We start from the raw sequence: 12,183 nt of genomic DNA, 5'->3' as shown, positions 1-12,183 counted from the left end.
ATGCCTATTCTCAGGTCATGTCTGGTGGCATGTGGGGCTCTGGGTGGTCGGTCCTTCCTTCCAGGCAGCTCTTCCAAGGCTGATGCAACTAAAGCCATTGCTTCTGTTTCCCAAAGAAGCAGCAGTTTAGCAGCAGTTGGGCAACTGTGAATTGGAAGTATAAAAGTCTAGTTATTTCATGTGGTCTTCTGTATAAACTGGAACCCTGAAGAAGTAGGTTCAAGAGTTCCCTAAGTTTCCGGCCGCCGGATTGGAAAAGGAGTTATGGCTAAACATCATCCAGATTTGATTTTCTGCCGCAAGCAGACTGGTGTGGCTATCAGAAGACTGTGTGAAAAAACGGACAGCAAGTGTGTGATCTGTGATTCCTACGTGCATCCCTGCACCCTGGTCCACATATGTGATAAGTGTAACTATGGATCTTACCAGGGCCGGTGTGTGATCTGTGCCGGCCCCAGAGTCTCCCATGCCTACTACTGTAAAGAGTGCACCATTCAGGAGAAGGATAGAGGTGGTTGTCCAAAGATTGTCAATTTGGGGAGCTCTAAGACAGACCTGTTTAATGGATGCGAAAAATAGGGCTTCAAGAAGAGGTGATGGTTGGGTGGCTCCTTCCTCCCCCATCAAACTGCTGCAGCTGCCAGAATAGACACCTACTACCACCAGCCTAAAGGGAATGGAGCTGAGTGTCACCAGAGCAGCCTGCTAGTGCTAGTCTCGGGCCCCTGCCAGTAGCAAGTGCACATGGAGCATCTGGCAGACTGGAGGAGACATTGCTTGCTTAGTCCCTAGTTCCCTTTTTTTTTTTTTTTTTTAAGTTGGAAAAGCAAGGCTCTGTTCTCCACATTGATCCTTTCAACTCAAAAGCCTCAAAACAAGTTGGTGTGTGTCCTTGGTGATGAAAATGTCGCGGCAGAAGTGTGGTCTTGCAGCAACTATGATGGGTTTGTCCTGTGATCCTCACTGTGGCTAGGTATGACCTGAACAGTAATGTGACCTGACAATTTGCAGGTGGCACTGGGCTCATTTTATTTTCCTTGTAAATTGGAGGTTTCAGTTATGCTAATAAAGTTGGCTACCTTCCCCCTTTAAAAAAAAAAAAGGAAGTAGGTTCAAACAGATGTGCTTTCAAGTAAGTGCAACCAGGCAAAGACTGAGTCCTCCTTCTTCCACTGTCCTTATATAGCCCTCCAGCAGAAGGCATAGCTCAGATTAAAGATGTCAACCACCAGGCTGGGATCTAGAACTTGCTTTCTACTCAAACGTAGTGGACTCTGGGGCAGAGGGACCATTGCCAGCTTCCTGACAAATACCAAGTAGGCTAAAAGAATGCATTAGTTGTGAAAGAACAGAGCAGTTATCACAATGACAAAGTAAGAGACTCATCATCCAAAGTTCACTGAAGTGTGTGTGTGTGTGTGTGTGTGTGTGTGTGTGTGAGTTGGATGTGAGTTGCTGTGGTCTCTCCCATTGTCTCTCCAGCCATGGCCTTTGTGCAGAGTATAAACTCCTCTCCTCCCTTTCCTTACTCAACTCTCAGGCTACAGCCAACCCTGCAGTGGTGGTCCTGTGTCTATGCCTCCAGCCCTAAGGTCCTTATGTGTATTTTAGTCCTGCTTCCACTTTTCTCACTGCAGCTCTCACATCCTGTTTCTGTTCACACACACTGACTCTTGTAACAGAAAGAGCTGGGGTTTTTCTGCTCAGTGTAACCAATGTATCTTGTGTAAAGAGGTTCTGCCATGCCCTTCTGTATAGCTTATCACCACATGTGTTGTGACCTCGTTCGTTACAGTAGCAACAGTTTAAAGTCATTACTTGAATGTGACAGTATCTGTGTCACAATAAGCTCCAGGTGCTTTAGAGGGAAGGGAGTTCTTGGGAAGAGTCTGGTCAGAGCCTGGGTGAGGTTGTATAATTGCTTTGTCCAGGCAATAAGAAATGCACTTTCTCAGTAACAAGTACTCACAGGCCCTGCCCCCTTAGATCCTAGAGGTCTCTTAGCTAAAGATGTCAAAAATTCCAGAGACTGTCAGCAGAGAGCATGAAAGTGGAGAAGGCAGGAGAGTCTGCATCATAGGGTTCTCTTTATTCTGTTGGATTTTTTTCAAATGAAAACAACTTGGGTGTGCTAACAATTCCTTTTCCCCCCACTGTTCTACTACAAGCCAAATAGTATACTCTTCCTCTCACAGTTTTATACAACACATTTTTAATCTAAATTCAAGTTTTGTACTCCAAGAAGAACCCATTTTTTTCCATCGTGCTAGTTTGTCTTGTCTTGACATTTCAAGAGTGATTTTTATTAATTTTTGTCTTGGGTCCTGAAACATAAAGGTTTTTATACCATACTCTGACCTTGATTTTCAATATAATTTTTTAAAGTGTGTGAGTATGTGTGTGTGTATGTGTTTGTTTGTGTGTTTGTATGCATGTGTGTATGTAAATGAGTTTTGGTCATTGAACAAAAATACAATCTGAAGGAGTTGGATCTTTCCTTCCACCATATAGATGTCAGGAATCAACTCAGGTTAACTGGACTGGTGGTGAGTTCGTTCACTCACTAATTTGTCTTGCAAATTTCCTCCTGTGTTCTATTCCAAGAAGTAACTGGTTCCCTTGACTGATCTCTGAGGACTCTCAATTCCAGACTAGCCTGAAATTAGGCAAAACTAAAATATGTTCACTTATTCAGGGGAGCAGTTTAGTAGGAGTGACTGATCCACTCCTACTGAGGTGCTAAGTCTCCCTAAAAATGCTGATTATAGACAGAGGCAGAGTAAAAATGGATGGCAAAGAAGAGGCATGTGGTGAAAACTGCTTTTGTAACAACCCTGTTCTTAGCAGTAAGTGCAGCTGAGAGTCATTTTCAGACCTGCTAGCCTACATGTATCAATATGGATGATGACTCAGACCACTTGAGCTAACAGAGACACTCTCCAACCTGTCAAGATGCCTGGCTCCTTGCAGGCTGTGCAGAGAGCACCACGTTTCCATCTTTTGTAAGCCATCACCTATGATAGGGGCCTTTGGGCAATTTATGTCCCTGTATGTAAGTCCTGTGTCCCTTACTCCTGTCAGCAACCTCTTCACACCAACATTTCTATAATTCCTGTAAAAAAAAGTTCGAATTGATGACATCCTTACTTTGACCTATTGTTAATTCCCTATCTGGGGTGAAGAATTTTATTCCCCAATGAATTGTTCCACACAGCAATAGGAGAGGAGGAAAGGAATTGGAGATCATTGAGGGATCCCTAGATGGATCTCCTGTCTTGATAGCTCCTTCTCTTCCCTTCTCTGGTGGGTCTCAGGTTCATCCAGAAAAAGATGAAGTGGAACTGAATGGGGTTTTCAATGTGATGGAGAAGAGGAGAACAAAGGAAATGCTCATGGTACACTCTGGAGGTGTCTCTGCAGGAGAAGTTAATTTCCACAGTGCAATTTCTATGGAAGCAAAATAGCTGTGTTACAATGTTTTCCATCTGAGAAATCCATGTCCATTCATTTCCTAAGAAAGGCATACTGAGGGGTTAGTCTTACTGATGTTCAAGAAGAGGTCTCTCATTTAATTCTCTTTTCTCATGTCATTATGCAATCTGCAGTGGTATCTCACACAGTCCAAGATTTAAAATACATATGGAGAGAAGTGAACACAAGGAAAAATCCTCCATATTTGCTTATTATCTAGTCCAGCCCCAGAAGAACTAAATTGGGCTTTTACGTGTTTAAACTTACACTTTTCAAAATATTTCAATTCCCAGAAACCAAACAAGGCTGTTTTAGAGAGAGTACTGAACTGTGAGTTTCAAGATACTTACCATTCAACTTTGATACCGAATTATTTTGATAGTCTTTTAAGAAACTGCTTTCCAGTCTTGCTACGTGGTTCCTGGCAAATATGAATCCAGTTCAGGGCAGCCGGTAGCGCAGCTATCCCAGCAGATCCCTGCCTGCCTTCTGTCCACTAATAGATACTAGAGGATGGAAATGTAATGCACATCAACTCAAAAACATACATAGAAAATGGCGCTGGGGGAATGGGCAGGTCGAGAGAAGATTCCCTGTCCTGAAGTTTCATCTCTACACTCGGCTGTTTCCCATAACCACTCCTCTGGTGGGAATACAGGATTAGCACCTGCTCAGGGCTCCAACTGATCAAAGGACTCTTAACAGCATTTCAAAGCAGGACCTGGTAACACATGCCCTTAATCTAAGCACATGAGAGGCAGAGGCAGGGAGATTTTGAATTTGTACATAGTTTGGTCTAGAGTTAGTTTCATAACAGACAGGGTTGCACAGAGAAACACTCTCTGTAGTGGCTATTCACTGTTGTCAACTTGATTATATCTACAATTAAGCAAAATCTAAAAATGAAGGGTATACCTGTAAGTAACTTTTGCTTAATTTGTAGAATGTAATTCATATTTTTGAGATAGGAAGACTTGCTTTTAATGCAGATCTTATTGAGCTTGAAAGACACAGGCCTCTAATCAGGATTGAAGCAAGAAATACACGTATCTTTGTTAATGTGATTATTGTTATAAGCCAGGGTTTGTCTATAATACACCTGGATGTCCTGGAACTCACTTTGTAGACCAGAATACTCACAGAGATCCACTTCCTTGATTCAATTCCATAGTCCTTGAATTAAAGGCGTGAGCGAGCAGAAGACACTAAGATTTAATCCAGACACTGAAGCTGGAACACACACATTTAATTCAGGCCACACCTTCAGCTGGAGGCCTATATAAGAACACCGAGGAAGAAAGTTTTCACTTTGCCTGCCTGCTCCCTCCTGGCTAGCAAGTCGATTACTTCCCTAGCAGTAGAGCCTCCTTGCGTGTGGTTCCATCTTCTACTGAAGACCAGCTGAGACATCAAGCCTCGGGAACTGAGAACTTCTGGATTCTTGGACTTTGCTTCCTATCCAGCTCTTGAGGAGTAAGTTCAACTGCAGCCTGTAAGTTATCTTAATAAATGCCCTGCCAAGAAAGAGAGAGTAAGGGATCATTATTCTTAATATTTTAATCTCTAAACTAGGCACCCAAGTAGATTGGATGGTCCATTAGAACTTTTCCCATTGCCTGTCTAGTCGTCGCCTATAGTGTTTAAGTGTAGACAATTGCATCAAGAGTGACAGGATCTTAATTTGAGAAGCTCCACTCCTTTTTGTTTTCTTGTTTTGATTTTTGAGCCTGTTTTTGAGGCTTTCCTGTGTAGCACTAGCTGAACTGAAACTAGGCTTGACATCCAGGCCGGCCTTGAGATCAGAGATCCACCTGCCTCTGCTTATGTGTAGGATCTGCTCTTTCCCTAAGGTTCTGGGATGAAAGAATTTTGCCACCAGATTTGGCAGAATCGTGTCTCCTTAGGCACTGCAAATAGATTCTAGGATTGTGGGTTTAAAACCCAGCTTCCCACAGTGTAATGGTTGGGAAGGGTCAAGAAATATAGAGCACAATTAATTAACTGGACTCTTCTCTTAATCAGAAGGTGGAGGACTTACCCTCAGGGATCCATGGATAAAGCCAAGAAGATGATGCAGTCCATTCCCAGTTTTGTCAAGGATACATCAGATATTGAAGAACATGCACTGCCCACTGCACAGGTCTTGCCAGCCCAGAGTACAAGGTGTTCCAAGTCTGAGACACTTTGTTTCAGCAAAGAGCAAAGCCACTGCTCTGAGGATGGCTGGATTGCCGAATGGGATCTATACTCCTTTTGTGTATTTGAGAGTGTGGACTACCTGAGATCCTACCGCAGATTGAATTCTGCCATGAAGAAGGGCACGGAGGTCTTTCAGAGTGAGAGTCAGAGGAAGCCACAAGTGTCCCCAGGAGATGTGGAAAACTACAAAGACAAAGATACAGAGGAGCCAGACCAACCCTTCCCAAGCTTGCTCAGGGAGAAAGGACTGGATCTTGCAACCTGTGATGGTGGAGACTGCCCTGACCAGGATCCTGTTTCTGATAATTCCAGGCACCTAGGCTGCTGGGCATGGCTTCAAAGGGCTTTTGGCCAGAAGAAGAAGTGAGAAAGGCACTAAGAAGTGTGTTTGGAGCCCATGAACCCTGATGCCTGCTAAGACTTGCAATTAGGGAATCTTCTGTCAGCTCCTGCTGTTACAGCAAAGGCATACACGAGGCAGTTGTGTCTTTGCAGCCATCTGGGTTTTGGTTGTGTTTGTTTATTTGTTTGTTTGTTTACAGCATTCTTAATAAAAGTGTTAAAAAGCTGAATATTGTGTTCTTCTTAAAGTGGCCTAAGGGAAAATACAAAGGGTGGAGTTGACACAGATGACAAATCTGTATTTATTTCCTCCTGTTTTTTACAGGACTAACTCCTGGTTCTTTTTAAAGGAATTCCTCAGGGAACCTTAGGCATTCTAGTTCTCCTGTGTGCTGTGCCATAAGACAACCAGCACACAGGGAGCAACCTTGAGCACTTTGGGAAACCCTTCTGCTGAATCACAATGGATGATGACTGATCCACCCAGATGCTTCCCACTCAAATTAATTTAGGGGACACCTACAACTTCCATTTTACTCCTTCTTCCTAATGTGTAGACTAGGCTACCCCTGAACTCAGATTCACTTTGCCTTGCTTCTCTATTATGAGGAGTAGAGGCCTGTGCCACCACTTCTGCACAGGAGAAACTTTCAATGTTTAGAAATGTCCAGAGCAAATTTCTGCATCATAAGTGAACTCAACTGCATAAACAGGATTGCCTAAAGTGAAAAGTCAGGACAGTACTGGCCCGAACACAGGAGACCCAGCAACCTGGCCTTGAGAGGTGGCTTTTATGTGCTTCCAGTCTTGGAAGAGCTTCACATTTTATAAGCCTTAGTTTAGCTGTTGGTCTTCCAAAAATTTCAGCTTCTCAGTAAGAAATTGATCTGAGGTAGGTATGTTCACTCAGGCGTGTGGTTCTTGGACTGGTGGTATAGTTGCAAGGAGCTCTGAGGGTACTGGTTAGTTCATATAGATGTTCCTCCTATAGGGTTGCAGACCCCTTTAGCTCCTTGGCTACTTTCTCTAGGTCCTTCTTTGGGAACCCTGTATTTCATCCAATAGATGACGGTAAACATCCACTTCTGTATTTGCCAGACACTGGCATAGCCTCACAAGAGACAGCTATATCAGGGTCCTGTGAGCAAAATCTTGCTGGCATATGCAATAGTGTCTGGGCTTCGTGGTTGTTTATAGGATGGATCCTTGGGTGGGGCAATCTCTGGATGGTCCTTCCTTTTGTTTCACCTCTGAACTTTGTCTCTGTAACTCCTTCCATGGGTATTTTGTTCTCTATTCTAAGAAGGAATAAAGTGTCCACAGTTTGGTCTTCCTTCATCTTGAGTTTCATGTGTTTTGCAAATTGTATCTTGGGTATTCTAAATCTCTGGGCTAATATCCACTTACCAGTGAGTGCATATCAAGTTGTTCTTCTGTGAGTGAGTTACCTCACTCAGGATGATATCATCCAGATCCATCCATTTGCCTAAGAATTTCATAAATTCATTTTTTTAACAGCTGAGTAGTATTCTATTGTGTAAATGTACCACATTTTCTGTATCCATTCCTCTGTTGAGGGACATATGGCTTCTTTCAAGTTTCTGGCTATTATAAATAAGGCTGCTGTGAACATAGTGGAGCAGGTGTCCTTATTACAAGTGGGGACTTCTTCAGGATATATGCCCAGGAGAGGTATTGCTGGATCTTGAGGTAATACTATATCCAATTTTCTGAGGAACTGCCAGACTGATTTCCAGAGTCATTGTAGAAGCTTGCAATCCCACCAGCAATGGAGGAGTGTTGCTCTTTCTCCACATTCTTGCCAGCATCAGCTGTCACCTGAATTTTTATCTTAGCCATTCTGACTGGTGTGAGGTAGAATCTCAGGGTTATTTTGCTTTGTATTTCCATGATGATTAAAGATGTTGAACATTTTTTTCAGGTATTTCTCAGCAATTCGGTATTCATTAGTTGAGAATTCTTTGTTTAGCTCTGTGCCCCATTTTTAAATGGGGGTATTTGATTTTCTTGTGTCGAGCTTCTGGAGTTCTTGTATACATTGGATACTAGTCCCCTATCTGATTTAGGAGTGGTAAAGATATTTTCCCAATCTGTTGGTTGATTTTTGGTCTTATTAACAGTGTCTTTTGCCTTACAGAAGCTTTGCAATTTTATAAGGTCCCATTTGTCAATTCTTGATTTTACAGCACAAGCCATTGCTGTTCTATTCAGGAATTTTTCCCCTCTGCCCATATCTTCGAGGCTTTTCCCCACTTTCTCCTCTATAAGTTTCAGTGTCTCTGGTTTTATGTGGAGTTCCTTGATTCACTTAGACTTGATCTTTGTACAAGGAGATAAGAATGAATCAATTTGCAATCTTCTACGTGATAACTGCCTGTTGGGCCAGCACCATTTGTTGAAAATGCTGTCTTTTTTCCACTGGATGGTTTTAGCTCCCTTGTCAAAGATCAAGTGACCATAGTTGTGTGGGTTCATTTCTGGGTCTTCAATTCTATTCCATTGATCTACCTGTCTGTCGCTGTAATACTACCATGCCGTTTTTATTACAATTGCTCTGTAGTACAGCTTGAGGTCAGGCATGCTGATTCCACCAGTTTCTTTTATTGTTAAGAGTAGTTTTTGCTTTCCTAGATTTTTTATTATTCCAGATGAATCTGTAAATTGCCCTTTCTAACTCAGTGAAGAATTGAGTTGGGATTTTGATGGGGATTGCATTGAATCTGTTGATTTCTTTTTGCAAGATAGCCATTTTTAATATATTAATCCTGCCAATTCATGAGCATGAGATCTTTCCAGCTTCTGAGATCTCCTTTAATTTCTTTCTTCAGAGACTGGAAGTTCTTATCATACAGATCTTTCACTTCCTCAGTTAGAGTCACACAAAGGTATTTGATATTATTTGTGACTATTGTGAAAAATGTTGTTTTCCTAATTTCTTTCTCAGCCTGTTTATCCTTTGTGTTAAAAAGACCACTGATTTATTGGAGTTAAGTTTATATCCAGCTACTACACTGAAGCTGTTTATCAGACTTAGGAGTTCTCTGATGGAATTGTTAGGGTCACTTATATATACTATCATATCATCTGCAATTAGTGATATTTTGACTTCTTCATTTCCAATTTATATTCTCTTGATCTCCTTTTGTTGTCTAATTGCTCTGGCTAGAGCTTCAAGTACTATATTGAATAGATAGAGGGAAAGTGTGCAGCCTTGTCTAGTACCTGATCTTAGTGGTATTGCTTAAAGTTTCTCTCCACTTAATTTGATGTTGGCTACTGGTTTACTGTATATTGCTTTTATGTTTCAGTATGGGCCTTGAATTCCTAATCTTTCCAAGACTTTTATCATGAATGGGTGTTGGATTTTGTCAAATGCTTTCTCAGCATTTAAGGAGATTATCATGTAGTTTTTGTCTTTGAGTTTGTTTATAGATTGGATTCCTTACATTGCCATATATTAAACCATACGAGGAAGCCTACTTGGTCATGATGGATGATCATTTTGATGTGTTCTTGGATTTGGTTTGCGAGGATTTTATTGAGTATTTTTGCATCAATATTCATAAAGGAAGTTGGTTTGACATTCTCTTTCTTGTTGAGTCTTTATGTGGTTTAGGTATCAGTAATTGTGGTTTCATAGAATGAATTGCATAGAGTACCTTCTGTTCCTATTTTGTGGAATTTTGAGGACTATTAGAATAAGGTCTTTTTTGAGGTCTGATAGAACTCTGCACTAAACCCATCTGGTCCTGGACTCTTTTTGGTTGGGAGACTATTAATGACTGTTTCTATTTCTATAGGGGATATGGGAATGTTTAGATTGTTAATCTGATCCTGATTTAACTTTGCTACCTGCTATCTGTCTAGAAAATTGCCCATTTCATCCAGGTTTTCCTGTTTTGTTGAGTATAGGCTCTTGTAGTAGGATCTGATGAGTGGTTTTTTTTTTTTTATTTCTTCAGTTTCTATTGTTATATCTCCCTTTTCATTTCTGTTTTGTTAATTAGGACACAATGGAAAGAGATCTTCTTTAAAGACAAGTTTTCCTACCTCAAAGACACTGATTACTTTCTACAACAGGCCATAACAGATACAAAATCCTGAAATTACCCCATGCATCATATCAGATAACCCATACTAAGGCTGATCTTCTATAACAACATAAATAATAGCAAGCCAACATTCACGAGGAACCTGAACAACACTCTACTCAATGATAACTTGGTCAAGGAAGAAATAAAGAAAGAAATTAAAGACATTTTAGAGTTTAGTGAAAATGAAGCTACAATATACCAAAACATATGTGTCACAATAAAAGCAGGCCTAAGAGGAAAACGCATAGGTCTGAGTGCAGTTAACATTCAAACACGGTTGCTCCCATCAGAAAAACACTGTCTCTGTAGGGTATTCTTTATTGTCAACTTGACAATATCTTGAATTCAGCAAAATCCAAAATTGAAAAGGATATTTACTTAATTTGTAGAAAGTAATCAGTGTCTTTGAGCTAAGAGACTTGTCTTTAATGCAGATCATTTTTGAGTTTGAAAGACACAGTTTCTGGATCTGAACCAAGAAAGACACATCTTTTTTTTATGTAATGTGGCTGTTGTTGTTGTTGTTGTTGTTGTTGTTGTTGTTGATGTTGTTATGAGCAAGGATTTGTCTATAATACCACTGGCGGTCCTGGAACTCATTTTGTAGACCAGCTTGTCAACAGAGATGTAATTGATTGATTCAATTCCATGGTGTTTGGATTAAAGGCGTGAGTCACAACACCCAGCAGAAGACACACACCTTTAATCCAGAGATTGAATCTGGAACAAACACCTTTAATTCAGGCCACACCTTCAGCTGGATTCCTATATAAGAACTCGGAGGAAGAAAATTTTCACTTTGCCTTCTTGCTCTCTTTTAGCTAACAAGTCTATTACTTCACTGGTTTGAGAGCCTACCTGACTGTGATTCAACTTCTACTGAAGGCCATCTGAGACATCCACCCTCTGGAACTGAGAACTCTGGAATCTTGGACTTTGCTTCCTGTCCAGCTGCTGTGGAATAATCTCAACTGCGGAATGTAAGTCATTCTTATAAATCTCCTTTCAGGAAAGACAGAGTAAGTGAGAGATCGTTTTATGCTCTCTTACTCTCTAAACCAGGCACCCCAAGTAGATTTGCCAGTCTATTAGCACTTTCCCCATTGCCTGTCTAGTCAGTTACCTATAAAGTTTAACTCTAGACAATTGCATCCTGAGTGATAGGATCTTACTTTAAGAAGCTTCACTCTTTTTTTGTTTTCTTGTTTTGACTATTTACCCTAGGTTTTCCTTTGTAGCCCTAGCTGTCCTCAAACTAGGTCTGACAACCAGGCTAACCTTGAGATCAGAATTCCACCTGCCTCTACTTGTCTGCCTGATCTGCTTCTTTTCATCAGGTTTTGATTTTGCCACCACACTGGGCAAAATCTTGCCTCCTTAGGCAATGCAAATAGATGCTAGGATTATGGATTTAACACCCAGCTTTCCACAATGTAATGTTTGGGAGGGTCCTTAAAGTATAGAGTATAAATAACTAACTGGAGTCTTCTCTGAATCAAAAGGCCAAGGATTTAGCCTCAACAATACATGGATAAAGCCAAGATAATGAAGGAATACCGTCAAAGTTTTATGAAGCCTACATCAGATTCTACAGAGCATTCCACAATGAAGGAGTACCGTCTCAGTTTTGTCAAGGATACATCAGATTCTACAGATCATGTGACAATGAAGCAGTATGGTCTTAGTTTTGTGAAGGATACATCAGATTCTACAGAGCATTCCACAATGAAGCAGTACCATCTCAGTTTCATCAAGGATACATCAGAATCCACAGAGCTTTCAACAATGAAGCAGTACCGTCTCAGTTTTTTAAAGGATACATCAAATTCTGCAGAGCATGCACTGCTGAGTGCACAAGTATTGCAAGCCCTAAGTCCACGATGTTCCAAGTCTGTGCCACTTCATTTTGGCAGAGCCAAGCCACTGTTCTGAGGACAGCTGGATTGTCGATTGGGATCTATATTTGAACTACATGAGATACCACTGCAGAATTGTGCCATGAAAAAGTACACAGAAGTCTCCCGAGAATCTGAGGGAGTCACAAATGTCCCCTGGA

The 12,183-nt window shown here is 41.2% G+C and overlaps 1 protein-coding gene and 1 pseudogene across 1 annotated transcript; both read left to right on the top strand.

Moving 5' to 3' along the window:
- The first annotated feature begins 230 nt into the window (after nt 1-230).
- Nucleotides 231-579, top strand: Gm21181 (annotated as a pseudogene).
- Nucleotides 580-4,805: 4,226 nt separating this feature from the next.
- On the top strand, nt 4,806-6,239 carry Gm21761 (predicted gene, 21761). Its single transcript, NM_001310632.1, has 2 exons — nt 4,806-4,944; nt 5,494-6,239. Exon 2 carries the CDS (start codon nt 5,522-5,524, stop codon nt 6,035-6,037), a length of 516 nt encoding a protein of 171 aa, NP_001297561.1. The 5' UTR covers nt 4,806-4,944; nt 5,494-5,521; the 3' UTR covers nt 6,038-6,239.
- Nucleotides 6,240-12,183: the final 5,944 nt, after the last annotated feature.

The sequence above is a fragment of the Mus musculus genome, chromosome 13 (genome assembly GCF_000001635.26).
Source record: "Mus musculus strain C57BL/6J chromosome 13, GRCm38.p6 C57BL/6J".
NCBI lineage: Eukaryota > Metazoa > Chordata > Mammalia > Rodentia > Muridae > Mus > Mus musculus.
The sequence above is the reverse complement of the archived record's forward strand: the minus strand, read 5'-3'. Positions and strand labels throughout refer to the sequence as shown.

Excerpts from the sequence above, each read along its gene's own strand:
- Gm21761 (NM_001310632.1), top strand. The coding sequence starts at position 5,522 with ATGGATAAAGCCAAGAAGATGATGCAGTCCATTCCCAGTTTTGTCAAG.